A 27,006-nucleotide genomic window follows, 5' to 3' on the forward strand; every position below is an offset into this window, starting at 1 on the left:
CGTATTGTAGCGATCAGTCATGCAGTAATGTCAGGAAGAATGAGAGGTTGTATTCGTATATGGTGGTTTAATTCCAGCTCAATATGGGTTTTACAGGTTAATATTCCCTCGTAACGCGCAACACAGCTACCTGCTAGTGCTAGTGAAGAGCTGCTAATATGCTCACTTCACAACAACATGATGTCCGGTCCCGGCGGTCCGTCCTCCTATATCTCCCGGGGGGAAACAAGTAACCACACCCCCAGCTAGACAGAGCGATGGTCGCCTCTGGTGTGGGGGGACAAGCGATTGTCGTTGAGCAACAGGCGATCGCATCGCCAGGCGACGTCTGTCGCCCGCCGTGTGCAGACCACTTAAGGGTAAAGGGCTGTAACATAACAGTTGGTTGACAGAAAAGATGGACCAGGTTTGTAAACAACAATGATATTTATTGTGATGCAAAGGAAGCACATGTAGCTCAAGGGTGAGCCCAGGCCAAAACAACAAACAAACACCACTATACTCCAAATAAACCAATCTAATCTATGGTAAAAGAAATTACATTACCTAAACTACCCTTACCTAACCAAAACAGGAGAAAACAATATCCAAAGGAAATGGCAGCTCACCCCATCTGTGCTTCCTGAGAAAAGAGAGAAAAACACATTAATGATACATACAACAAAGGCAGAATATATACAAAAACAAACTGTAAAGGCAATCATACGAACCACAGTTGCCTTGAGGCTCCAGGTAATGCGTTGTTAGTCCGACACGCTCCGAATTGCAATCCAAAAAGAAAAGATGACGCTGGTCCAATGTACTTTATTTTTTGTTTCTTTTAAACTTAAATTTTAATTGAACATTTATAGACAAACAACACAACATATACAATAACATCAACAACACTATTAAACAGACATAAATAATAAAGAAAAAATGTAATACCCAAAAGACGAAAAATTAAAAATACTGACTTAAGCAAATATTCACATACATAAATAATGAAGTGGAAAAAACATAAAACAATTGTCATATCTTAAACAAAAATAAAATTAGAAAACATTAAGTGTGTGACATGGGTTCAGAGACCCTCTTTGAACCTCTTTCCTCCTTTACCCTTCGCCCTCTTGTGATGTATTTGGTTCCTCCTCTGTGGTGTCGTTTTCGTTCCCCTTGTAATCCTCCCACTTTCCCCATCTTTCTCCAAATTTCTCTTCCTGTAACCTCAGCATGTGTGTTATCCTCTCCATATCCTGTATCTCTTCCACTATTCCTACCCATTGTGCTATTGTCGGTGGGTCTTCTTTGTACCACAGTCTTGTTATTGCTTTTCTGGCCGCTATCAACATTATCTTTATTAAATATTTGTCCCCCCCTTGTATTCCCTTGTGTGTCAGGTCTCCTAAGTAAAGCACCAGTCCTGTTTGTGGTAACCCGTATCCTAATATTCTGATCATTGCCTCCCCTATCTCCTCCCAATACCCCTTCAGCTTCTGACATCCCCAGAATATGTGCGTGTGATTTGCCCCCTCCTTCCCACACATCCTCCAGCATGCTCTTTGTGTTGGTGCATATTTTCCCTTCAGCTCTGGGGTTATAAAGAATCTGATTATGTTTTTCCATCCAAACTCTTTCCATATCCTCGATCCTGTTGTTGAATGTTGCACCTCGCATATGTTCCCCCATTCCTTCCCTGTTATTCCTATCTCTAGTTCTCTCTCCCATTTCTCCCTTATATAATCGGTTGTGTGTCCCTTGCTGGTCATTATAGCCCGGTACAGTGCTGATATTACCCTTCCTTTCCCTCCTTCGTATGCCCTTACTATCATCCTAATTATTCCATTCTGTTCTTCTTCCTTGTCCCCTCTTATTTCTTTATTATAGTAATCTCTAATCTGTAGATATCTGAAGTGGTCCTTGTTTTCTAGTCCAAATTTCTCCTTTAATTTTTGTAGTGTTTGCATTTCCCCCTTCTCTATCATTTTGCATATCGCTGTTGCCCCCCCCCCCCCCCCCTCTCCCACCTTCTGAATCCATGGTCCAGCCTCCCTGGTTTGAATCTCTTGTCATGTGCTATCCATCTCAGAACCCCTGACTGCTTCTCTAATTTGTGTGTTTTTACTACTCTGTTCCATATGGTCAAGGTGCATTTGGTGATAGGATCTAACAGTCCCTCTTTTTATTTGAACAGTTCCCTATCTCCCACCAGAGCTTGTACCTTGTATCCCTCCCCTTCTTTTTCAATGTCTTTCCATCTTGCCTCATATCTGTCGTTACACCAGCACGTCACTGCTCTCAGTTGTGCTGCATAGTAATAATCTTGTAGGCTGGGTACTGCCATCCCTCCCTCTTCCTTTGGTAGTTGTAGTGTTTTATATCTGACCCGTGGTCTTCTCCCCGCCCATATGAACCTTGATATCAGTCTGTCCCACTCCCTGAATTGATTCTGTGGTATTTGTATCGGTAGTGACTGGAATAGGTACAGTAACCTTGATAGTATGTTCATTTTAATGATCTCTATTCTTGAATTGAAGTCCAAGGGCATTACTGTCCATCTCTCTAAGTCTCTCTTGATGTTCTGATTTATCTGTGTATAGTTCGCCTCAAACAGTTTCCCCACCCCTCTCGTGATGTTCACCCCTAAGTATTTAATCTTGTCCATGTCCCATCTTATCCCGTACTGTTCCCTAATTTCCGTCGTTGGGGTATAGTTCCATGCTAAGGTCTGTGTCTTTGTCACGTTTAGTTTGTATCCTGAGTAGTGGCCATATTCCTTCAGTAGATCCATCAGTGCCGGGAAGCTCTTGTCTGGTTGCCTCATGTATACTATCACGTCGTCCGCAAATAGGCCTAGTTTATATTCCGTTCCCTTTATCCTTACTCCCTTAATGTCCTCGGTCTGTCTGATCAGTTGTGCCAGTGGTTCTATGAAAACGGCGAAGAGCGTTGGTGAGAGACAACATCCCTGTCTGGTAGCCCTCTCTAATCTGATTCTATCCGTCAGGCTGCCATTCACCTTAACCCTCGCTGTCGGTTCTTGATATAGCGCCTTGATCATCTTCATCGCCCTCCCGTTCAGTCCGAACCTCATCAATGTTTTATATAAAAATTTCCAGCTCACACTGTCGAATGCTTTTTCTGCATCTAGGCTAATCAGTACCGCGCTACCACCTTGTTTTTGTATCTCCTCTACTATGTGTAATGTCTTTCTCACGTTGTCCTGTGTCTGTCTCCCTTTAATAAATCCAGTTTGATCTTCATCTATAATGTCTGGCATAAACGTCTCAAATCTCTTTGATATTATCGATGTATACATCTTGTAATCCACGTTGAGTATGGACACAGGTCTGAAACTACTACATAATTCTCTATCCTTCCCTTCCTTCGGTATCGTGGTGATTATGGCTTCCTTCCACGAGGGGGGCATTTTGCCCTCTTCCATCGTGTGTCTGAACGCCGCCCCTAACATGGGTGCTAATTCCGTTCTAAATGTCTTGTAGAATTCCGATGGGAATCCGTCGCTCCCCGGATATTTGTTGTTCTTAGCTCTACTAATTGCCTCTTCCAGTTCTCGTTCCGTAATTATTTAATTTAATTCTTCATTCTGTTCTTTCCCTATCGATGGTTACTCTAGCTTCTCCAGATATGCTTCTATTTCCTCTTCTCCCGCTGCTTTTGGCTGTGTGTATAGTTTCTCATAGTATTCTCTAAATGTCCTCTCTATTTCAGCTGGGTCTCTCAATATTTCATTAGTCTTTGTATCCCTTATTGTGTGTATCGTGTTCAACTTCTGTTGCGTCCTAATTCTCCTAGCCAACAGTCTGGTCGCTTTTGGTCCCCCTTCATAGTACGTTTGTTTCATGAACCTCGCTTTCTTTTCTATTTCCGTCAATAATTCCCTATTTATCCTGGCCTTTACTTCTTTGATTTCTCTGAGCGTTTCCTGTTCTTTTGATATCTGGTGTCTCCCCTCTAGCTTCTTCAGCTTCCCTATCAGATTGTGATATGTCTCCGTTCTGGCCTTCTTCAGCATTGCTGTCTTCTCCATCAATTTCCCCCTTATCACCACCTTCAGTGTGTCCCATAGAATGTTCGGATCTACCGCCCCGTTGTCATTTTCTTCCTTATACCTGGCTATCTCCTCCTTGATCTGACTCACCACCCCCTTGTTATTTAATATTCCTACATTTAGTCTCCAAATCGTGTTCCTCCGTCTCCCTTCTAGATCTACTGTCAGATATATGGCACTGTGATCCGATATGTCCGCTACTCCTATTCTGCTCTCCCGTACCCTGTAACTGTCCCCCGTCGTCATCAAAAAGTAGTCTATTCTCGCATATGTCACGTGCGGGTGTGAGTAATGTGTGTATTCCCTGTCCATGGCGTGCATTCCCCTCCAAACATCTGTAATTCCCATTTCCGTCATCTGAATATTCATATATCTACTGATTGGTGCCCGTCCTTTTCTAGTACTTGTGGTGTCTAGGTCGTGATTCAGTACTACATTAAAATCTCCCGCGCATATCAATATCCATTCTAGTTCCATCACTATCATATCAAAAATGGTCTCATATAAATCCCTCTCACTCTCTGGGGGTGCATAAACATTCACTAACGTAATCATTTGACCCTCCATTTTTCCCTTCACCAGAACAAACCTTCCCTCCTTGTCTCTTACTTCCTTGATCAATTCAAATTTGACTGTGTTTTTTATTAACGTGATTACTCCTCTCCTCAGGTTCCGTTTAAAGGAACTATAGTATGCATTTTCATATCCAAATCTCTTTAGTTTCTCATGATCCTGTGCTACCAAATGTGTCTCCTGCAGAAAAATCACTTCCATCTCACTTTTTTTACACTTCAACATCACTTTGCCCCTCTTTATCGTATTATTCATTCCATTAACGTTTAACGACATCATTTTTATACCTTTAACCATTGTCATCTTTCTTCTTCTTTCGTCTGTCAGTCCCCCCCATGTCACATTCATTCCCCCCTCCGGTTGTAGCCTCCGCTCTCTTCACCGAATACATATAATGATTAACATAAATAAAAAACATAAACTTTACATAAAGTGCTCCCAAGGCGTTCGGGGGGTCCCTGTGTCCCCCCCTGTCCCCTGCTGGTGGGTGAGGAGTAATTGCTCTCCTAGTGAGAGGCCTCCTCCTGACGGCTTGGGGGTTTGAAACATTTACCCCCAACCGCTCGTCATATTTGTTTCAATATGTTCTGTGTTCCGTCTATCATACCTAATTATATTTCCATTTATTTCCTCCATCAGCATGTGTATTATGTGTCCATGTATACGCTATGATCGGTTTTATCGTACTACATGATAATGATCGTTCCTATATCCTGCCTCTACCTGGGAATGTGTGTTTATGTATATGTTATTTCAGTTTCTATATTTTGTCTCTATTTGGATAGTTTTTTCAATCTCTTGTGCGTGTACTCATCCGTTCGTCTCCTCCCGCCTCCTCTCCCCTCCTTCTCCGTCTCTGGCCTCCTCGTCCGTCTCCGCCTTCGGTCTGTCACGTCTCACCTCGGCCTTCTCCTCTCTCCTCCCTCCTCTCCCGGGTTTCGATCTCCTACTCTGGTCCATCTGCGTGCTTTCTCCAATCTCTGCTGCAGGCTCAGCGTCTGGCCCTCCTGTCCCCTTCCTTCTCCGTCCTCCGCCATCTGCATCCCCCGTCGCCTCATCTCCTCCGCCACCTCCCGCGCCGTCGCGTACGTCACCGTCCCTTCCTTCCAGTGAATCCTTAGCGAGGTCATGGGTGATTGGAATTTCATTCCGTTTTCTTTCAGAATTCTCTTCAGTCCCGCGTAGGACCTGCGTGTTATTGCTACCGCTGTCGAGTAATCGTGATCAAACGACAGTCTTTTCCCCTCGATTTCTATCTTCTTGGTCCACGCGGTTCTGAGTATCAATTCCTTAATCTCAAATCTCAGAAAGTTAATAATCACCGCCCTCTGAGGTCTGTCCGGTTTCGGTCTCGGAGCCAACGCCCTGTGGGCCCTCTGTATCTCCATTTTTTCCAGTCCCGTCTCCTTCAGTTGTTCCTTGATAAGCTTTTCCACGTATTGGATCACCGATTCCCCTTCGACTCCTTCTTTCAATCCCCATATTCTGATGTTATTTCTCCGTGACCTCCCCTCCATGTCCGATATCTTTGTCTCCATCTGTTCTTGTTTTTGAATCGCACACGTTAATACCTCGTGTATCTCTGTGTTCCATTCCTCCGCTTGCGCCGTTCTAGTCTGTAACTCGGTCACGTTTCTGTCCTGTTCCGCCATCTTCTCATCCACCCTTTTGAGTTCTGTATTCATTTCACCTCTGAAGTCCTCCTGTTCCTTCCTCAATTCCTCCCGTAACTTCCCAATATCGTTCCTTATCGTGTCCGTGTTCAGTTTTATCGTCGCTGTTATGGTCTCCAATATCCCGGCCTGCATGACCACGGCCCATCCTGGCATTCCCGTGTCTGCCTCAGCGAGACCTCCCCCTTCTTCCGCCTGTCCCTTCTCGGCTTCGCTTCGGGGGCTCTGTTTCTTCAAATTCTCCTCTTCTCGTGTGTTCTCCATTTCTCTTTCCTTCACAATCGTTATCTCTTCCTTACTTCTCGTGTGCATCTTTTATTTTTAATCACTTTTCGGGTCTCTATTTATCCGTTTTTTCGCTCATTTGACCAGTCTGCTCTCATACCGGAAGTCCGTCCAATGTACTTTCAAAACAAACAGGATTTATTGGGAAGCGAGTCACAACAGCCCCAATAGCTGCCTACCACTATAAAACAAACAAAAATGGTTATGTACATGAACTTAAACTGTCAATCAAATGCAAATTGAGTGCGAATTGAGTGCGGTCAAAAACGATATGGTACCGCTCCACCTGGGCCTGCATGAACTCTAAATTACCTGCCATGTTATAGGAGTGGTTAGGGGGAACGTGGGAAAAAAGGGGAGTTGACCAGGTAAGTCTCCATCTTGGAATTCATTGACAAATATTAATAAACACAAAGCACGAATACCATAATAAAATATATTTCTAAGGGGGCAATAAAGTTACAATTTATCATCATAGGATTTGGCTCCTACACACCGGCCTCTAATTGTTCTTGTAGGCAAACGAAACAATTACAACTTTCAAAATATAAAAAAGGAGCCAAAATGTATAGTCCATTCAAAAATCAAAATCCAAGCAAAAAAGTCTTCCATCTTCCAAGTTATCAGTAAGAGTGTATTAGTGAACAGGGGGGGGGGGGGTGTGTGTGTGTGTGTGTGTATGTGTGTGTTCTATGTAGGATCCTCGAGCAGCAGACACAACTTTGTGATAGGTCTGCGAAGAGTGGTAGTCTGTGGCTCTAAGCTTTGCACTACCATCTTGTACTCGTCAAGCTTTCCATCCATGGCTTGTGTTTTTTGGGATGGTAAACTTCATGGTGTGGGATATATCCAGTCCTTTTGCTGCTGTCCAGTGAGCCTTTTCCCACCTTTATGGCATAGCCTTTATCCAAGCTGTCGGCCACAAACTTGATGTCATCCTTATGGAACTGAGGAGACTTGCTAAGCTTCCTTTTCAGGGCAAGGGCCCGCTGTTGTGCCGTGCAGCGATTATTGGGAAATTCAGTGTTCTTCCTAAGTGGTAGGCCTGACTGTTTGGCTGGCTGGGGGACACACTTTATGAAGACGTGGTCCTCCCTGGACATTTCAAGCTGCTCCTCCCGCTGTCGTTCAGGGAAGTCATGCCTGATTTGTTGCTGCAGAAGCTCATCCAGCTGCACAACCGAACTTCTATGTGCCATTACAGTCGACTCTCCACAGGGGGAGACAGAACCTTTTTTTAGAAGTCCATTAACGGTCCAACCCAAAGTTGTTTTAATGGCGTATGGACCGCCTCTCTGGCTGTTGATAACCATCCGTGGTTCCATGGCCTTTGGTACATTGGTTCCGATTAACAGGCCAATGTCAGCATCAATGTGACAGAGATGTACCTGCTGCAAATATGGCCACTGATCCACGTATTCCTGAGTGGGAATATGGTCTTTGGTCACAGGTATTTTCTTCTGTGTGTAGACAGCGGGGAGTTCCACTAGTGTGTTGTCGTCCATGCCACATACCTCCATTCCAGAGACCACGGAGGTACTGACGACTTCCTCTTTATTCATGGTTTTGAGAAGGATGTCTGTACTTCTTCCTGAAACCTTGAGGTCTCTGAGCAAAGCTTCTGTGCAGAAGGTGCCAGTGCTTCCTGAGTCCAGAAAGGCATAAGTCTGTATCATGCGATTACCTTTCTTCATTTTCACCCTCACCGGCACTATAGATAGCATGCAGTCAGGCTCCCCGGCCCCTGTGTGGGTCTCACCATCTCCAGTTATGAATGCACTGGTAACAGTCTCTTCCCTATGTTCTTTGCCACCGTCGACCTGTTTATGCATGTGGAGTATGGTAGGGTGCCTAAGTGAACACACTCGACAAGTAATTTTCTGTGTGCATCCCTTGCTCATGTGTCCATATGACAGACAGCCAAAGCTCACTCCTTTGCTTTTCAAGAAATCCAACTTTTCTTTTTGTGGCTTCTTGTCCAGTTCTTTGCAAAGGTCCAAATTGTGCTCTCCCTGACAGAACAGACATGGCTTGAGTGCGGCTGGTGAGGGCCTTCCGTTAACTCTTAACGGGTGAGACGCTGGTAGTAAAACCACTCTTCCTCTCCCTTGGTGTACTCGGTCGATATAGAAGTGGTCCTGATGTTCTTCCTGAAGAGGTGGGTATTTCCTTTAGGTTCCCAAACAAAGGATGTGACATGATTCTAGCTTGGTGATCAATGAAATGAACTAGATCATTAAATCTAGCTCTCCGTCCACTTTTCTCTTGTAGGTCACATGCCAAGCCTCTCCCCCTCTCTTTCATTTTGTATGGCAATTTAGAGAGAATGGCTCTCATTGTGGTTGGATTATCCATCTCCTCCATGTACTCAATGCTGTCCATCGTTTTACAGCATCCAGTTAGAAAAACTGAATATGCTTGTAGGGCTTCAGCATCTTCAGCTTTGACTGCTGGCCAGTTGAGGGCTTTATCAATGTGAGCTGTTGCAATCTGGTACTCATTGCCATAATACTTCTTTAGGAGCCTTTTGGCCTCCGTGTATCCTATTGAAGCGTCCATATGTTGGCAGCTCCGTACCACTTCTCGGGGTTGCCCCATGGTAAACTGCTCCAGGAAATACAGTCTGTCCTTGCAGTTTTCAGTTCTATCCTCAATACCATGTTCGAATGCACGTATAAAGAACCTGTATTCTAATGGATCCCCTTTAAACGTGGGTATGCTGAGAGGTGGTAAGGATGATAGTCTTTGCTGCTTCACCAGTACTTCGGTTATACTATTCTGATGTTGCATGATGTCGACGATCCTGCCCATGTCGGGTGTTTCCCTGTATCCTTCTAGAGTGACAGCACCATCATGTCTGACGGCTCCATTTTCATGCTGTTTCGCAGATCCTCCATGGCTGACCCTTAAAGCAGACATTCCAATTTGGGGCTGTTGTGACGTTTCCTTTCGTCTTACAACAGGCTCCCCTCCTATGTTGCTTGGTCTTGGGTAAACAGGGTGATATACAGTTTGAACACTTTCTGGTAGCAGGCTGCTGTGTCTGTTCAACTGTGCAAGCTGAGCAGATGGAGTAAGAGGCTGGAATTCAACATCATACACATCTGAATTTGTGATGGGTAATGTTGTGATGACATCAGTGGAGGTGGGCATCATTGCCTCCCGAACAACCTTTTGTGAGGCTTCCTTAGACCTTTCCATTTAATCAAAATATTCGTTCATTCCATCGCCTGGTCTATTGTCCATCTCATGAATGTTCTCATATTCTGTGAAAACATTCAGTTTAGCACTGGTGGCTTGTATTTCAGTTTGCAGTTCCAACTGCTCCCTTTTGGCCTTTAGTTCTGCCTCCTCCTTACGGCTCCTCCCCTTTAGTTCAGCATCCTCCTTGTCGCTCCTCTCCTTTAGTTCAGCCTCCTCCTTGTCCAGTGCTTGTTTCTTTATTAATGCTTCTGCTTTGATCAGTAAAACTGCCTTCTCAGCTTGTAGTTTGAGTCGGGTTGAGGATGTAGAGGAGTAATCAGAGTGCCTACTACCTTTTTGCAATGCCCTAGGCATGATTACCTGCTCCTACTGACCCTCCCTTGGGCTTTCTCGCGTTCGATACAGCACCCCCCCCCCCGTTCTACCACCCTTTCCCACTGCCGCAACAGCTCTAATGCCCTAGGGGACTCTGCCCATCTTTCCTCCCGACTTGGCCTCTCCCCTCGCCGCCAATACTTAAGGAAAGACGCCACCACTGGATCGGCCTGCTGTAACAGAGACAAAGACGCTGAACTGTAAGACGGAAAGGTAGTAGTAGAGACATTGGCCGGAGGGGCCACCCCCACCTGCTCCTCCATCCGCACAACCTGCCCACCCCCCGGCACAGAGTTGTCATCCTCTGGACATGAGCCGGGTGTTGCCGGTGCTGGTTTTGAGTCCAAGATAGAGTACTGCCTGGATAAAGCATCTGCAGCTGCATTCTGCCGACCCGGCCGATAAACAATATCATAATCAAACCGGGCTAACTCGGACACCCACCGCTGTTCTACAGCCCCCAATCTCGCGGTTTGCAAATGGCTCAACGGGTTGTTGTCCGTCAGTACGGTGAACTTGTTACCGATTAAATATTCCCGAAATGTATCGGTCACCGCCCATTTAAGGCCCAGCAACTCTAACTTCATAGAACTATAGTTCTCCATATTCCGCTCTGAGGACCTCAACCCCCTGCTGGCATACGCTACCGGCCTTCTCTGCCCCTCAACCTCTTGAGACAGCACAGCTCCCAGACCCTGGTGGCTGGCATCGATCTCCACTGTGAAGGGCTTGGTAAAGTCTGCGTATGCCAACACCGGAGCCGAAACCAACCTCTGCTTCAGGCCCTGAAACGCCTCCTCACATGCCGGACCCCAATGCTGATGAAACAGGTGCGACGAAAGAGGACGCCTCTCCTTCTTGGAGCCACCAAGTGCCGCGAGAGCATGAAGAGGTGCTGCCAGACTGGCAAAGTTCTTCACGAACCTTCGATAGAAGGAGGCGAAACCTAGAAAGGATAACAACTCCGCCCCATTCCGGGGATTTCTCCACTGAGCAAGACCGCACGTATCTTCGCTGGGTCAGTCGCCACCCCTTGCGATGAGATAACGTGCCCCAGATATGACACCTCCGATCTGAAGAATGAACACTTACTGAACTTCACTTTCAGGTTACACTGCTCAAACCGTAACAAAACCCCCTCCAGCCGACGTAGATGTTCTGCAAAGGTGGAAGAGACAACCACGACATCGTCAAGATAGAGCAACAATGCTTTGAACCGCTGATCACCCAGGATGCGCTCCATGAGCCTCTGAAATGTCCCTGGTGCGTTGCACAAACCAAACGGCATCCGGTTGAACTCATACAGCCCAAATGGCGTGCAAAAGGCCGTTTTCGGACGATCCCTCTCAAGCATCTCCACCTGATTATACCCGCGCGCTAAGTCCAGTGTCGAGAACCATGTTGCACCACTCAGAGAATCCAATGATTCCTCAATGCGAGGCAGTGGGAACGCATCTTTGCGGGTTTTGGCATTCAACCGCCTATAGTCCACACACAGCCTAATCGAACCGTCTTTCTTTCTCACGATCACCAAGGGGGAAGAGTACGGGCTACTGCTCTCCCTAATCACTCCCTGTTCCAACAACTTCTGGATGTGGCTTCTCACTTCCTCATACTGACTGGGCGGGATCCTTCGGTACCTCTGACTCACCGGGGCCTCATCAACGACGGGGATTTCATGATAAATTAGATTCGTACATCCTAACTCACTATCTGAGGAGGCAAATACATGAGAAAACTTGTACAACAGTTGCCTGGCTTGTCTCGCCTGCTCTTCCGACAAACCCCGGGAAGCCCAGTGCAGCGATCTCGGGGGACAGCTCCCCGTCTCCTTGCGACCCCTGCTGCTCCCTAATCATAACCTGCTCTTCCCGTGGACCCACCCGCTTAAAATGGACAGAAACGCCCTCCCCAGCCACTACCTCAGCCAGATGTAACGATGCGAGCCGTGTCTGTGGCTTCAAACTAACATCTGAGGAACCCACATTCATGACCGGAATAGTCAAATGTCCATGGTTAACTTCTACATAGGCACTAGAGACCACTAACCCCGCAGGCAAATTCCCCTCTTCCAACCCCAACGGCTCTATAAGTACAGATGCCCTAGACAGGCATAGACTGTCAGGTCCGGCCGCTGGAACAAAACACATCGATCCTGCAGGGATTGTGAACGGGGAGACAGCAGCAGCAAACATGTTCCTTTCCAATGTGACAGTTTGTTCATTTAAACAGGCTGCAAAAGCAGACTGCCAGCCTGGGGCTTTCAGGAGGAGCGGCGGTGGGCTAGGACCATGCGCAGGGCATAACAGCTGATAACACTCCTTAATAACATTCATCCCGAGCAAGCCCGGCACTGCTTGTTTGCGCTCTTTTGCGGCTTGCCCAACCGGGTCTTTCACCACTAATATACCCCTCTGCGGTATGGTCCTATCCAACGCCACCGCCTCCACATCAACAGTGAAGTAGCCCAAATAAGGGATATTCAATCCATGGGCCCCACTCAATGTTAGCCATCCACAGTCAGCCAAATCCCCCCCCCCCCATTTTGGCAGTAGATGTTTAAAGAAAAAACTTTCGGTAACAGTCGACACATTTGACCCGGAATCGATTAAACATTGAAACGTCACCCCCCCCATAGAAACTTCCACAGTGTCACACTCCCCCACCAAACACTCATATACATGCGGATCAATATGGGGTATTGTTACTGAGCCTGTCTGTACTCCACCTGTGGGTTGGCTCTTCCCCACAGAGGGAGACAGTTTCCCTGCTGCTCCGATATCTGGGCTGCCCCATCCCTCCCTGCGGCCAAAGCAGGAGACCAACGGTCTTGACTACGGCTAGGCCCTGGGGCCACACAGAATCGTGCGATATGGCCAGCTTTCTGACATTTAAAACAAATGGGCTGCCCTGAGGCATCGTACCGTGGCTGCCATTTACGGGCGTCTGTTCGCCTAGACCCTGATGCCTGCAAAGTGGTTGAAAGTTGTTGTGACAAATCATCAATCAAAACCTGTTGTTTGTGTAATATGTCTAACACTTTGGCAAGCGTAGGATCAGGTTTCCCCTCCATCGCAGCAGTAACTACACTCGCCTCTACTGGCGTGGCCTCCACCTCCTCACAGGAACCCACCACCCGCCTTCTACGTTCCCCCCCGCACTCTGCTTCCTCTCCCCACTGAAAAGCTTCTCTACGGAGCGCAAAAAACGACATGGTGGGCTGCTGGCGTTGCACACTACAAGACAAACATTTAATAAGTTAATAACACACCGGTACTGCAAACGAACGAGAGAGAGAGAGAGCTAGACTCACAGTTTAACCGAATGAGTGAGACACCCGGCGCCGCACACACACAGCCGGACCACAACGGTACATCTATTTCCCCAGCCTGAGGGAAATCAGGACAGGTCGTCTATATTAGTATTTATCCCACACAGCCTGTGTGTGTAATATGCATGTGTGCAACTCATAAAAGTGAGCGATACCTTTGTATCGCCAGGCGTAAGCACAACGCCTCGCCTCTTCACTGTTCACTGTCTGTCGTTCCCTAAGGGAGACCATACACAGTATAAATACCTAAACAGTGCACACCAACCTAGCGACATGATAATGCACTCCGCTCTATAATATAGTTAAGTTACTCACCAGGACTCTCTCTCGCCCCGTAACAGGTGCGGGGAAATGTTTGCTGCTGTCACCGTCCACACACAACTAGGAAGTGTTTGTTCCAGCCGCCATCTGGTCAGGCTGAAATACACGCTGACGTCAGAGCCACACCCACAATACCCCCAGCTGGCCACACTCACCCCCCTAGAAAACTAATCAGGGTCCCACTGATCTCCAGGGAAGGACCCCACCTCCGTACGACCACGCCTAGGTGGCGACGCCCCAACCCCTCGCACCGCACTCTTCCCCCCTAGATGACAGACGGCCGATCGCGGCAGATTAAAGGGGTTAGAATGGACACCCGCCTTGCTGCGGTGTGACCGACGCACCGGCACCGGGAGCATGGTTCTCTCCTCCGGTTCCCCCCGTTCTATGTGGGGCCACGGTTTCACCGGTTCAGATCGTGCTCCCTGGTCTCGACAATGTGATTGTTCCTCAGAGTCATCTGAACTATTATGCTGGCTCCATTCCGAACCCCCTTCCTTGGGATCCGCCCCCAAGCCTTCTTCTGACCCACTACCAATACCAATCCAAATCATACTACCATCTTCACTCTCTTCGTCTTGCACCCCCCTGACATCCTCCCTTTCCCCCAGTACCCCGGCACCACAACGCCGGACCTCAGAACGGTGAACATTCCTGGGTGGTCCCGCAGCACCCACCGGCACCACGGTATACACCGGCTTTTCGGGGCTCAACCGCTTGACGACCCGATGGGGAATGGAAAGCCATAGATCCTGGATTTTATTCCTACCAATTACCTTCCGATTCCGCACATAAACCAGTTCCCCTGGCTGCAAGTCTGCGTCCTTGGACGTCGGCCCCCAGTGACGACGCCGAGACTCTACTGCTTTCTGCATCTGACCACTAGCCTGCTCATATGCCACCTGTAGCCGCTCTTGATGCCTCTGCACCCACTCTCCCACACCTCCAACTTCCTCATTGCCCCCACCAAGCATGAGGTCTAGAGGTGTTCAAGGGGCTCGGCCAAACAGGAGAAAATATGGGGAATAGCCCGTGCTCTGATGTTCTGTCGTATTATAAGCGTATACCACCTCCGGCAAATACTCCGCCCACCTCCTCTTCTTCGCCGGGGGAAGAGCACGAAGCAAGTCATGGAGGGTTCGATTAAACCGTTCGCACTGCCCGTTACCTTGTGGATGGTACGGACTCGTCCTACTCTTCTTCATCCCATACAGTTTACAGAGCGACCGCACCACTTCGCCCTCAAAGCACCTGCCCTGGTCGGAATGCAACCGGGCTGGCACGCCATAAGGCTGAATCCAGTGCTTAACCAAGCACCTGGCAACCGTGGTAGCCTGTTGGTTCCGAGTCGGGACTGCAACGGTAAATTTCGTAAACACATCAGTAAAAACTAAAACATTCTCTCTCCCATCCGAGGAAGATTCCAATACGGTAAAATCCATGGCCACCACCTCCAGTGGCCTGGATGCCAACACGCTCCCCATGGCAGTCACTACCCTTGGCTGTGGGGCCTTCGACACAATGCACCGCTCACAGGATTTACAAAAATCCTCCACATCCCGATACATTCCGGACCAATAACACCGACCACTCACCAGCTTAAAGGTCCGCTCAATACCTTGGTGACCATGCCCTCCATGCATCTGATCCAACACTTCTTTTTGCAATGCCTTGAAGAGGTGTTTGAAACGCTGTCCTTTGGGTGGATCTCTTCTTCACCTTTATCATATTCAATATGATAGCCAAGCTCAGGGACCTGGGCTTGAACTATGACCTCTGCCAGTGGGTCTTGGACTTCCTGACGGGCAGACCCCAGGTGGTAAGAGCAGGCAACTGCACCTCCTCATCCATCACGCTCAACATAGGGGCCCCCCAGGGCTGTGTTCTGAGCCCCCTCCTCTACTCCCTGTACACACATGACTGCGTGGCACAGCGGAACAACAACACAATCATCAAATTTGCTGATGACACAGTAGTGGTGGGCCTGATCTCTGCCAACGACGAGAGGGCCTACCTGGAAGAGGTAGAAAATCTGTCACAGTGGTGTCAGGAGAACTGCCTCTCCCTGAACGTCAGCAAAACAAAAGAGATGATTGTGGACTTCAGGAGGTCGGGGGTCAAGGACTACAGCCCCCTCAGCATCGACGGGGCACCGGTTGAGAGAGTGAACAGTTTCAAGTACCTCGGAGCCCACATATCCGAGGACTTGACATGGACCACACACATTGACAGTGTTGTGAAGAAGGCACGACAACGCCTCTACTTCCTCAGGCGCCTAAGGAAGTTCCAAGTCAGTCAGAAGATCCTTAGGAACTTCTACTCATGTACAATAGAGAGCATCCTGACTGGCAACATCACCTCCTGGTTTGGGAATAGCACTGCACAAGACCGTAGCACTGCAGACTACAAAGAGTGACACGTTCAGCCGGACGCACAATTGGAGGGGGGCTTCCCACCCTCCAGAACATTTACAACAAGCGGTGCAGGGGGAAGGCTAAGAGAATTATTAAGGACTCGAGCCACCCGAACAACTGCCTCTTTGAACTGCTGCGGTCAGGCAAGCGATACCGGAGTCTTAAGGCGAGCACAGAAAGACTCAGAAGAAGCTTCTATCCCCAGGCCATCAGGCTGCTAAACGAACAATAAACACTATGCAACAACCATCAAATGCACACAGCACACACACCCACACGCACGCACTCACTTAAACAAACAACACACTGCAGCACCCACTCTCCACACTTTAGATCACACAAACACACTTTATATTTATTGATAAAGGATTTGCACTACAACTCGTACACCTACTGTAAATTGTACCTAAATTGCACCTCATCCCATTTCTGCCTTGCACTATATAGTATTGTATATTAGTACACTGCATAGTATTGTATATTATATGGTAACTCAGTTACATCTATTCTGCATCAAACATTGTACATATGTCTATACTGAACACTGTGACCTCATTTTTTTACTTCTAATTTACATACTATACTATGTTATTTTATTTCATACTTATCTTGTCTTGCACAGTCTCTGGAGCGTAACAGTAAGAAGCATTTTGTATAAAAGTATTCTGTACTTCTGTATGACAACTATTAAAGAAACTTGAAACTTGAACTTGGTTGTGCCGCTTCAGTCCACGTTTGAAAATCGGCAGCAAATGCATGCAGTGATGCTGCTTTAGGCTCGTACCATTCTGCTTGGTCCTCTTCTGTTTCCTCTATGGATATTTTGGTTAGCAAACCCTTTACAGCTGTATTGAGTTCATGTAACTCGCCACACAACTTGGAGAAATCTGTCATTTTTGTGTGAACCAATTCCACATTTCCATGATTTCCCATAAGTTCAGTGATTTCATTCCTTTTTTTAGTAAGTGCACCCAGTTTTGCACTTCTTGATCCTTATAATTTTTGTAAAGGATCCTCAAAAATACCACTCTCCATTTCCGCCATAATGTGGGCAGCTAACGAAAACCTCTTAATTCAGATGAGCAGCGGCGTTGTATGCATTTAAAACAGAACAGTGTTTTATGAATGAAGCCGCTAGGGCGTGGGAAACAGCGCACTTGGCAAATGCTGTGCGTGACGTCATCCACTCTCAAACGCACACACCGACCCGCTGTCAGCCACACAGAGACAGAGTCCGTATCGCTGTCAACCACAGAGACAGAGTCCGTATTATATTTTCCTCTTCACCAGCACAAGACACCTTCAAACAATAAAGACGGCCGCGCCGTTTATGTTCATCACTTCCACTCCACTCAGACGCAACGTCTTCGATCCAAAACGAACATCCACTCTTTACTTTACCTCCTTCCTTGTTGCGCTTAGAAGTTGTCCGTCGGCTTTGTCAGCGGTCGTTTTTGACAATGTAAAGGCAATCATACGAACCACAGTTGCCTTGAGGCTCCAGGTAATGCGTTGTTAGTCCGACACGCTCCGAATTGCAATCCAAAAAGAAAAGATGACGCTGGTCCAATGTACTTTCAAAACAAACAGGATTTATTGGGAAGCGAGTCACAACAGCCCCAATAGCTGCCTACCACTATAAAACAAACAAAAAGGGTTATGTACATGAACTTAAACTGTCAATCAAATGCGAATTGAGTGCGGTCAAAAACTATATGGTACCGCTCCACCTGGGCCTGCATGAACTCTAAATGACCTGCCATGTTATAGGAGTGGTTAGGTGGAACGTGGAAAAAAAGGGGAGTTGACCAGGTAAGTCTCCATCTTGGAATTCATTGACAAATATTAATAAACACAAAGCATGAATACCATAATAAAATATATTTCTAAGGGGGCAATAAAGTTACAATTTATCATCATAGGATTTGGCTCCTACACAAACTATAGCTAACAATGCTCTCTCTGTGGCCATACACACACAAGGCAATTTCCACTAAGCACAAAGGCCAATAAACGTAATGCAAATGTCAAAGTCAATGTCACAAAGTAACAATAGGCCTAGCCTCATGCCAGAGAGAGAGAGAGACTGAAGTGAGAAGCCATGTTTTAACAGGTGTGTGGTGATCCATGATTGGGTGGTGTTGATTGAGTGTTGGAGTCTGGAAAACCATCCACCAATCGGTGCTGTGCTGCTATAATGGAAGGGCAGGCCTGGCAGGGACCAATGGTGGAGGGAACAAAAATGGAGAACACACACACATGGAGACACACACTGGGGAATATATACATTGGGATGTAACCAGTGTTGTGCTAGTTACTGAAAAATAGTAACTCAGTTACTTTACTAGTTACTTCATTTCAAAGTAACTTCGTTACTGTACTAGTTACTTACACCCAAAAGTAATGAGTTACTGTGAAAAGTAACTATTTAGTTATTAAAAAAAAAAAAAAAAAAAAAATTGCTCAAGTCCCATGCCCCATATACTCAAAATCGGTTGATCAACTTGACAGTTTCCATTCACATCACCGAACTCTGCTAAGCAATGTGGTCTAGAGCGTTTCATTATATATTCCCTCCCCGCTGTATGTATATTTCTCTCCCACCCACCCACCCCCTCCTAATGTACAGTCCCCTCCCCATCATATGTATATACTCTGTCAGGATCTAGGGGTAACAGTACTGTATATTTGAATACCGCTTATGTCACAAATGTATCAGTACTAAATACCTATATGTCCCTATGCCATAAATGTCATGTATGTTGTGTATGTCATAAATGTCTATATGAATTGAAAATGGGGGACCCTGATGGAAACAAGACAAACGTCTTTCTCAGGTCTGCATCCCCTTAACAATTGTATGTATTGAGCCGTACTGTATTGTACCCATTCTGCAATCTGTTAAATAAAGTTTTCATTCATTCATTCATTCATCCATTCATTAATTCATTCATAACCATCTTGCAGCGTTGTTTAAGATATCAATCAAAGCATTGCAACGTTAGAATAGTTAGGATATCAATTGTGCATGAAAGGACTATATTTATATTGTTTGATTAGTATTATGAGATTCCCTGGCAGATCCGTTGATCTTGAGTTTCAGTGAACACATTGCACTCACCGTCACCAGTCTGCGGTGGTCGAGATGTAACGTTAGTCCAGTTGACTCCAGCAGCCCTTCAAACATGTTCTTTATCTAGTTTCCATGTTGTATATTAATTATCTCTCCAAGTAGTTGCTAAATGGTTTGTTAGTTCGTTATTATTACTGCGTTCTTATTATGTAGATTCATAGCGAGCGTCCTCTTGTTGTTTACTGTAGAGAGCGTCTATTTCTTTCAGAACGTCAGTGGCCAATCAGAAGTGCGAAAACCAGAATGAGGCTACGGAAAGAAATAATAATAATAATAATACTTCGTTTTATATAGCGCCTTTCAGTCTACAGTAAACAAAACAAACGCAGGCGAAATAAGGACGCTCGCTATGAATCTACATAAAAAGAACGCAGTAACGAACTAACAAACCATTCAGTAACGTAAGTAGCGTTACTGAATTTCAAAAGTAATGCGTTAGAGTACTAGTTGCGGCAAAAAGTAACTTCGTTTCTGTAACGCGTTACAAAGTAGTCCCAACACTGGATGTAACACACAGTAACTACATCTTAACCAATATCACAGTAACTACATCTTAACCACTATCCTGAAACCAGAAGCTGAACCCAGCAGCTGCACAGCAGACACTGTCACATCCAGGCGTCTTGCCTCTCTAGGCGAGATTTGCATGTTCTCCCCGTGCTCGCAAGGCCCCCCCCAAAAGAGATAAACCCAATGGAAAAACATTCAGAACAGATTGCTAACACTGTCGCGTCCCTGATGAAGACGGACAGGAGCACTTGGATTGGTCCCCGGACGAAGTCTATGTCTGCTCCCGGCTGACCTTGGGGGGAAGGACGACGGGAAGGGTCAAGCAGAGACAAATAAAGACTTCTTCCTCAGTTGTAACAGCTGGGTTCAAATCTCCAGGGAGATTACCCTAAACAATGATTGATTGATTGATTAATTAATTCATAATCATGTATTGATTAATTTATTGATTGGTTGATTGATTGATTAAAAACAATATGCACCTGAAGCAAGCTTCTCACACAAATTTTTTAAACATTATCAACAATAGACACAATAAGTTGTAGTAACTTGTAGTTAAAGGAACATGAAAACATTATGGGAAATGTGTTGGCACAAATGAAGGGAAGCGGATATGGACCAGCTAGCCTAGCTGTTGGCCAAAAACACCTCTTCCAAAGATACAAGATACAAGAGTTTTATTTGTCACGGCATACAGGTATACAGTGAAATGCGGGGGGTCTCGCCCGCAACGATGTGCATAATACAAGTAATAATATAAGAGTCCAACCAATAGAGCGACATAGTGCAATAAACAAGTAAACAAAGTAGGCATATCGGTATCTGTACATGAGCTATTTACAGAGCTATTTACGATCTCAAGCTATACTATTCTTTAAGTGATCTTTCCTTCTGTAAAGTGTCCATAGTGTGAGCATGTGCAGCATGAGTGTGTGTGTGCTCATGTTAAAGTGGCTGCTAGTGTGTGAGCGTGTACAGTGTGTGTGTTGTGTGTGTGCTCATGTGTGCTTGTGTGTGGAGAGTTCAGTGTTCAAGGCTCTGATGGCCTGGGGGAAGAAGCTGAGCCGAAGTCTCTCTGTCCTAGTAGCTGGTGCTCGCAGGCGTTTGCCTGACCGCAGCAGCATGAACAGGCTGTTGTTGGGGTGATGAGGGTCTTTCATTATCCTGCAGGCTCTGGATTTGCACCTCTTGTTGTATAGGACCTGCAGGGTTGGTAGTGCAATACCCGTGGTAGGCTCGGCTGAGCGCACCACTCTCTGTAGGGCCTTCTTGTCCTGTGCCGTGCTGTTGCCATACCAGGCAGTGATGTTTCCAGTCAATATGCTCTCTACAGCTCCGGAGTAGAAGGACTGGAGTATCTTCCCAGATACTCTGAACTTCCTTAACTCTCTCAGGTGGTAGAGGCGCTGCTTCGCCTTTTTTACGACTGAGTCTATGTTTGTTGTCCATGTCAGGTCCTCTGAGATGTGGACCCCCAGGTACTTGAAGCTGCTCACCCTGTCCACGGTAGCCCCGTTTATCCTCAGTGGTGTGTGTGTCTCCTGCTGTCTTCTCCTAAAATCCACGATCAGCTCCTTGGTTTTACCAATGTTCAGGAGCAGGCTGTTGTCCTGGCACCAGCGTTCCAGTACCTCAACCTCCTCCCGGTAGGCCTTCTCGTCGTTGTCCGAGATCAGCCCCACCACCACAAACTTCACTATGGAGTTGGAGCTGAACTTGGCCACACAGTCGTGTGTGTAAAGTGAGTACAGCAGGGGGCTCAGAACACAGCCCTGGGGGGACCCGATTCTCAGGGTGATGGTGTTGGAGGTCTGACCCCCCACCCTGACCGCCTGGGGTCTTTCACTCAGAAAGTCCAGTATCCAGGCGCTCAGAGGGGAGCTCAGACCCAGCTCGATCAGCTTGTCCACCAATCTGGTGGGGACTATGGTGTTGAACACTGAGCTGTAGTCAATGAACAACAGTCTCACATAGCCCCCCTTCTGGCGGTCCAGGTGAGAGAGGGTGCTGTGCAGTACTTGGGAGACCGCATCGTCAGTGGACCTGTTTGGCCTGTATGCAAATTGCATAGGGTCCATATCACTGGGGAGGGAGGCACAAATGTGATCCTTGACCAGCCTCTCGAAACATTTCATGGCCACAGAGGTGAGTGCCACCGGTCTGTAGTCATTGAGACATGTTGGGGAGGGTTTCTTCGGTACAGGGATGATGGTAGACATCTTGAAGATAGGCTAGTGGTCTGTATTTGCTTCCATTCATTTGTGCTAAGCTAGGATAGCTTGCAGATACTGTAGCTTTCTACTGAACGCACAGAGAGGAAATTGGTGTCTATCTTCTTGTCTGACGCTGGAGAAGACAGTAAACACATTTCCTATGATGTTGGCGTGTTCTTTTAATGAAATTATAAACAATATATTGTCAGGCAGTGCAGAGAGCAGGCAGTTCTCTGGAGTTATTGAATTTGGCCTCAAGTGTTCACGCGTCCTGGAACCACCCTCCCGCTAACCAGGTCCTTCTCATTGCGTTCGTCACCAACGCCGGAGATGCTGGATTCGCGTGTTCGAATCCAGCTCCCGGCGTTGTCACCAGCTTGGCTGGCCGTTCACACTAATACAATTGGCAGTATTAGAGGGTGGGAAAGCTGGCGGGTGGGTCCTGGGCGTTGTGGACAGCGACCCCTACAGTTTGGTCGGGGCGCCTGCTCAGCAAGGGTAGGATCTGGAGAGAGGTAGTGCGGCCTCCCACACGTTACACTCTCCCAGTGAGAATCTGCGCGGCCAGGCTGGCTGCCGGTAGGCTGCACATGCGTCGGAGGAAAGCATGTGACAGTCTCCGGCCTCTCGGACCAACAGTAGGGGAAAGTGCGCAACAACCAGGAAGGGTGGGATGGGAGAAAAATCGGAAAAAGGAGGGGGAAAAAGATAAATAAAATAAAAAATAAAAAAAAACAGGTCCTTCTCACTTCCTGTAAGTTATGTGAGCTACACAAGGTGCGGCAGGCTTATTGTTATTGTTGTTTAAATAATAATAATAAGTAAATATATATATATTTTTTTTTAAATACTAATACAAATATCTATATTTATCGATAATTTTGTCCCGATTTATCGATTCTGCCGAATGGAATATCATCTCAGCCTTAACACTTTTGCGGCCACTGGGGCCCGTCTAATATAATGGTTGAGGGCCAGCTTTTGTAAACAAACGTGTGGCTTTTTGTACAGCTAAATCTATACTTTATAGTATTGCTATCTGTCCATTCTCATTGTCAATTGAGTGCATAAACCGTCCCTTCAAAATGGCTTAAAGAAGAAAAAAAATTCATCAATAGGTTGTCATTTTATAGCGCCGTGAATATAAGCTTTATAGCGGATTTGGGCTAGTATATTTTCTGGAAGGCTAGTTATAGAACTAATAGCTGCTAACGTTATATCCAATGGCATTTCCGTTTTACAGATGCTACAGAAATAACTCAAACTGCATATGATCCGGACGATCCCAAAGCATGTATGCATGAAAGGGGGACGGGGACGACGACGACGACGTCGTTTATTATTATTGATTACCAATAACCGTGTTCGTCTAAGTAGCCACATACGCTGGTCGGCTGGTTGAGTATCATAGCAAGCTCTGATCGGGCTGTAATTTACGTGAAAAAGATCTTACCATGAGCCGGTGGGATCCCCCCGAGCATTTCCCCGTTATCGATCGCCATCTGGTAGATCGATATGTCCATTGGCTGATGATAAATCCCCTTATTGCATGGTGAAATCTGCTATTCGAAACGTAATCCAAGCTACAGGCTGCAGATCCAGAATTGTGCTACTCAAATCTCCATTGAAAGAAAACAAAGAGACTGATCCGTTCGCCCACAGGGCACATTGCAGTAGCGAGATAACGCCCCTAAGAGGATCTGGCCGGTATTGCACATTGTCAAATTCATAGAGTAGGGAAGATCTGCAGTGCCACTCGGTGACCTTGAACAGGTTATTAAAATGGAATAAAAGCAATAACAACTTCCCACGGATATCTCCGTGATTCTGTCCACAACGCATGGATTCGAAAGCCGGATATATCCGTGCTTCGTCCCCAATGTGTTAATGTCTACTGAAAACCTGAAAACCTATTATACCCTTCAGCTCTCCTGTCTTTTCATTTGCAGATATCATGAGGTCCAATGGGTTTTGTCTGGCAAACACTGAGACCATTGTTTATGACTTGAACCCACCAGAAGATGGAGACAGATGCCTGCTGTCTGCTGACTCTCAGAGATCGGAGTGAGTCGGTGATCATGATTCATTAACTACTTTGAAAGTGATACTTCCACATTTAGAATTTTAGATTTACATCTTTATCACCAGGTTAATCACAATCTGGGATTCTACACGTGTCTCTATACTTCCCTTAACCCTTTCACTACCACACTACCAAATGGTTAACCCTTTCACTGCGACAATAACCCTTTCACTACCTGTCACGCTACAGAAGGTTAACCTTTCACTACCACACCGTCTGTAGTGTGGTAGTGAAAGGTTAACCTTCTGTAGTGTGGTAGTGAAAGGGTTAAAATTGTTTGCTGGCATTGTTCTTAATTGAAACCTATGGGTACTGCAAGCTGTAAAATCTAACTAAATGTTGCTGTTGACAAATTCTGTATTAAGTCCCGCCTCGAGTTGATTCAGTGTAATTATTAATAAATGTCTTTCTTTTTTTTGTCCCCCCTTTTCTCTATTACCATTCAAGAGGCTCTTTTGTCCTCTCGCCAGGCCGTCATTGTAAATAGTCATTTGTTCTTAATTGACCTGCCTGGTTAAATACTTTTTTTTAAATAAAAGAACCTGCTATTTGTTAAAGGGACAGACTGGTAATTGCTTAGAAGAAGGAGAAGGTCATGAGCGTCAGCAATGGAATCTTTTTTTAGCAGTTAAAATAAAAACAAAACAAAAGTTCAAGATGATGTTAACCTTTTCACTACCACACTACCAAAGGGTTAACCCTTTTTTCACTGCGACAATACAGAAGGTTAACCCGTTCACTGCCACACGACAAAGGGTTAACCCTTTCACAGCCACACTACCAAAGTGTTAACCCTTTCACACTACCAAAGTTAACTGTCTGTAGTGTGGTAGTGAAAGGGTTAACCTTATGTTGTGTGGTAGTGAAAGGGTTCAAACAGAAAACACACGTTTGTTTTGTTTTGTTTTCATCCTGTACAGATCACCTCTCCAGCCGTCCACCTGCCTGCAGCTGTCTTAACCGTCGCAGTATTCTCATGTTTTCAATGGTTTTTCAGGGAATCTAACCAAGTTGATCTCGAAACGGAGGTGGATTTCAAGACCTCGGTGGCGGAATGCAGCGACCACCACCCAGACTTCTCCAACTTGATGTACTACCAGCTGGTCTCCTATGAGACAGACATTCTTGAATGAAGGATACAGTAGCCATCAGGGGTGTAAAAAGTACCCAGAAATTATACTTAAGTGAAAGTATGGGTATCGTTTCAAAATCGTACTCAAGTAAAAGTCAGAGTATCTGGCTAGAAACACACTTGAGTAAAAGTCAAAAAGTTTCTACTTTTAAATGTACTAAAATGTAAAAGGAAAAACTATTTTTTATTCCGGGGCAATGAAATGTTCCGTTTCGTCCTCTTCATCACTCGTACTATCGTTTGTGACCATATTCTGTAGCACTAGCTTGTCACTCTGACTGTCTATTCTTCTGATAGCAGGTGTTTAATCAAAGATCCCAGCTTTCTAGTCTTGCACAAGGACCAATCAGCATTGGTATGGGCGGGTTCATTTTCCATTGATGGGGATTTGATTGGCTGTTTTTAAATAACGTGTGGCCGCAGGATTAATAATGTTAACGTTAGTTCGGCCAGAGAAACAAATATACTAATTCAAATAGTTGGACCTGCAAGATTTGTACTTTGTACTTTGTAGGTCTGCATTTTAAATGTAAGGAGTAAAAACTAGTAGTAAGTTTTTTTTTTTCTCTGAAATGTAATTGTAAAAGTACAAGTATACAAACCTAATAATACTCGAGTAAAGTACAAATCCCCAAAAATAGTACTTAAGTATTGTAACTAAGTACAATTACTCTAGTACTTTACACCGCTGACAGTAGCCATGTGATGTTGCACTTAAAGAACTCAGATCAGCTATATGTTTTCACTTCCTTGTTAGTGCCAGATGAGCAGGGTTTATCACATCAGAAAAATCAGGGTAAATTGTCAGTCACAGAAAAGTATTACTAATTGCCAAATGGTGTGTCCTATGTGGCAAACCCCACCCATCAGATTAAATCAAACACCACTGATTATTTGCAAATACTATTTCACTCAGATCTGACAGTATATTTATTTTGCATTAAGTGATGCCTACAATATACTACACTGTGGTAGTAATTAACCAATTTAAACAGGAAAACATGGAAATACAAACAGAAAAGCAAGAGGAAAATAAATTCCAACATGTTTTGTTTGTGTTTTGGGACTTCTTTATTTGCATTTCAATAGATTTTTATATCACGTTTTAATTACATATCATTAATATAACTTTTTAACATGTTTTTAACTCCATCTTAAGTTATTATTATCATTATGGTGCCACATTGTAACAATGTAAAATAGAAAATGCCCGTTTTGTATAGAAATTAAATGATTCTTACTTTTGTTAAACTTGTTAATGAAGTAATAAAATGTATTAAATGCAGATTGTTTGCTTTGCCAGTTACTTCGTGTTTACCAAGTAAGTAATGTTGAATTCAGAGGTTCTGTGTAGGATTGTTAGTAACTGTCTAACTGCATATATATATATATATATATATATATATATATATATATATATATATATATATATATATATATATATATATATATATATATATATATATATATATATATATATATATATATATAACTGTTTCCACTAGAGGGCGCTCTAGGTGGAGCCACTCAGGAACACCACCAGGTGGCAAGTATAAATAGAGATGTCTCCTCCCATGCTTTCTCTTTCCCCCAGCCTCTCAGTGAGAGGAGAACTATAGAACTGCTGCTCTGCCATGTGAATAAATAAACCACACCAAAGATAGAAACCATGCCTCTTGACCACATTATTGTCGCCCTATAGCCGGAT

At 45.4% G+C, this 27,006-nt stretch overlaps 1 protein-coding gene across 1 annotated transcript in view; it reads left to right on the forward strand.

Moving 5' to 3' along the window:
- LOC311227211 (PX domain-containing protein 1-like) overlaps positions 1-26,610 on the forward strand; it is a 49,596-nt gene extending 22,986 nt beyond the window's left edge. Inside the window, exons 4-5 of the mRNA XM_084312777.1 lie at positions 24,033-24,147; positions 25,164-26,610. Coding sequence (XP_084168903.1) covers positions 24,033-24,147; positions 25,164-25,299 — 251 coding nt within the window. The 3' untranslated portion in view covers positions 25,300-26,610. The remainder of the gene's footprint in view (positions 1-24,032; positions 24,148-25,163) is intronic.
- The last annotated feature ends 396 nt before the right edge of the window (positions 26,611-27,006 follow it).

Source organism: Notolepis coatsorum (assembly GCF_963971535.1).
Source record: "Notolepis coatsorum genome assembly, chromosome: 4".
Lineage (NCBI taxonomy): Eukaryota > Metazoa > Chordata > Actinopteri > Aulopiformes > Paralepididae > Notolepis > Notolepis coatsorum.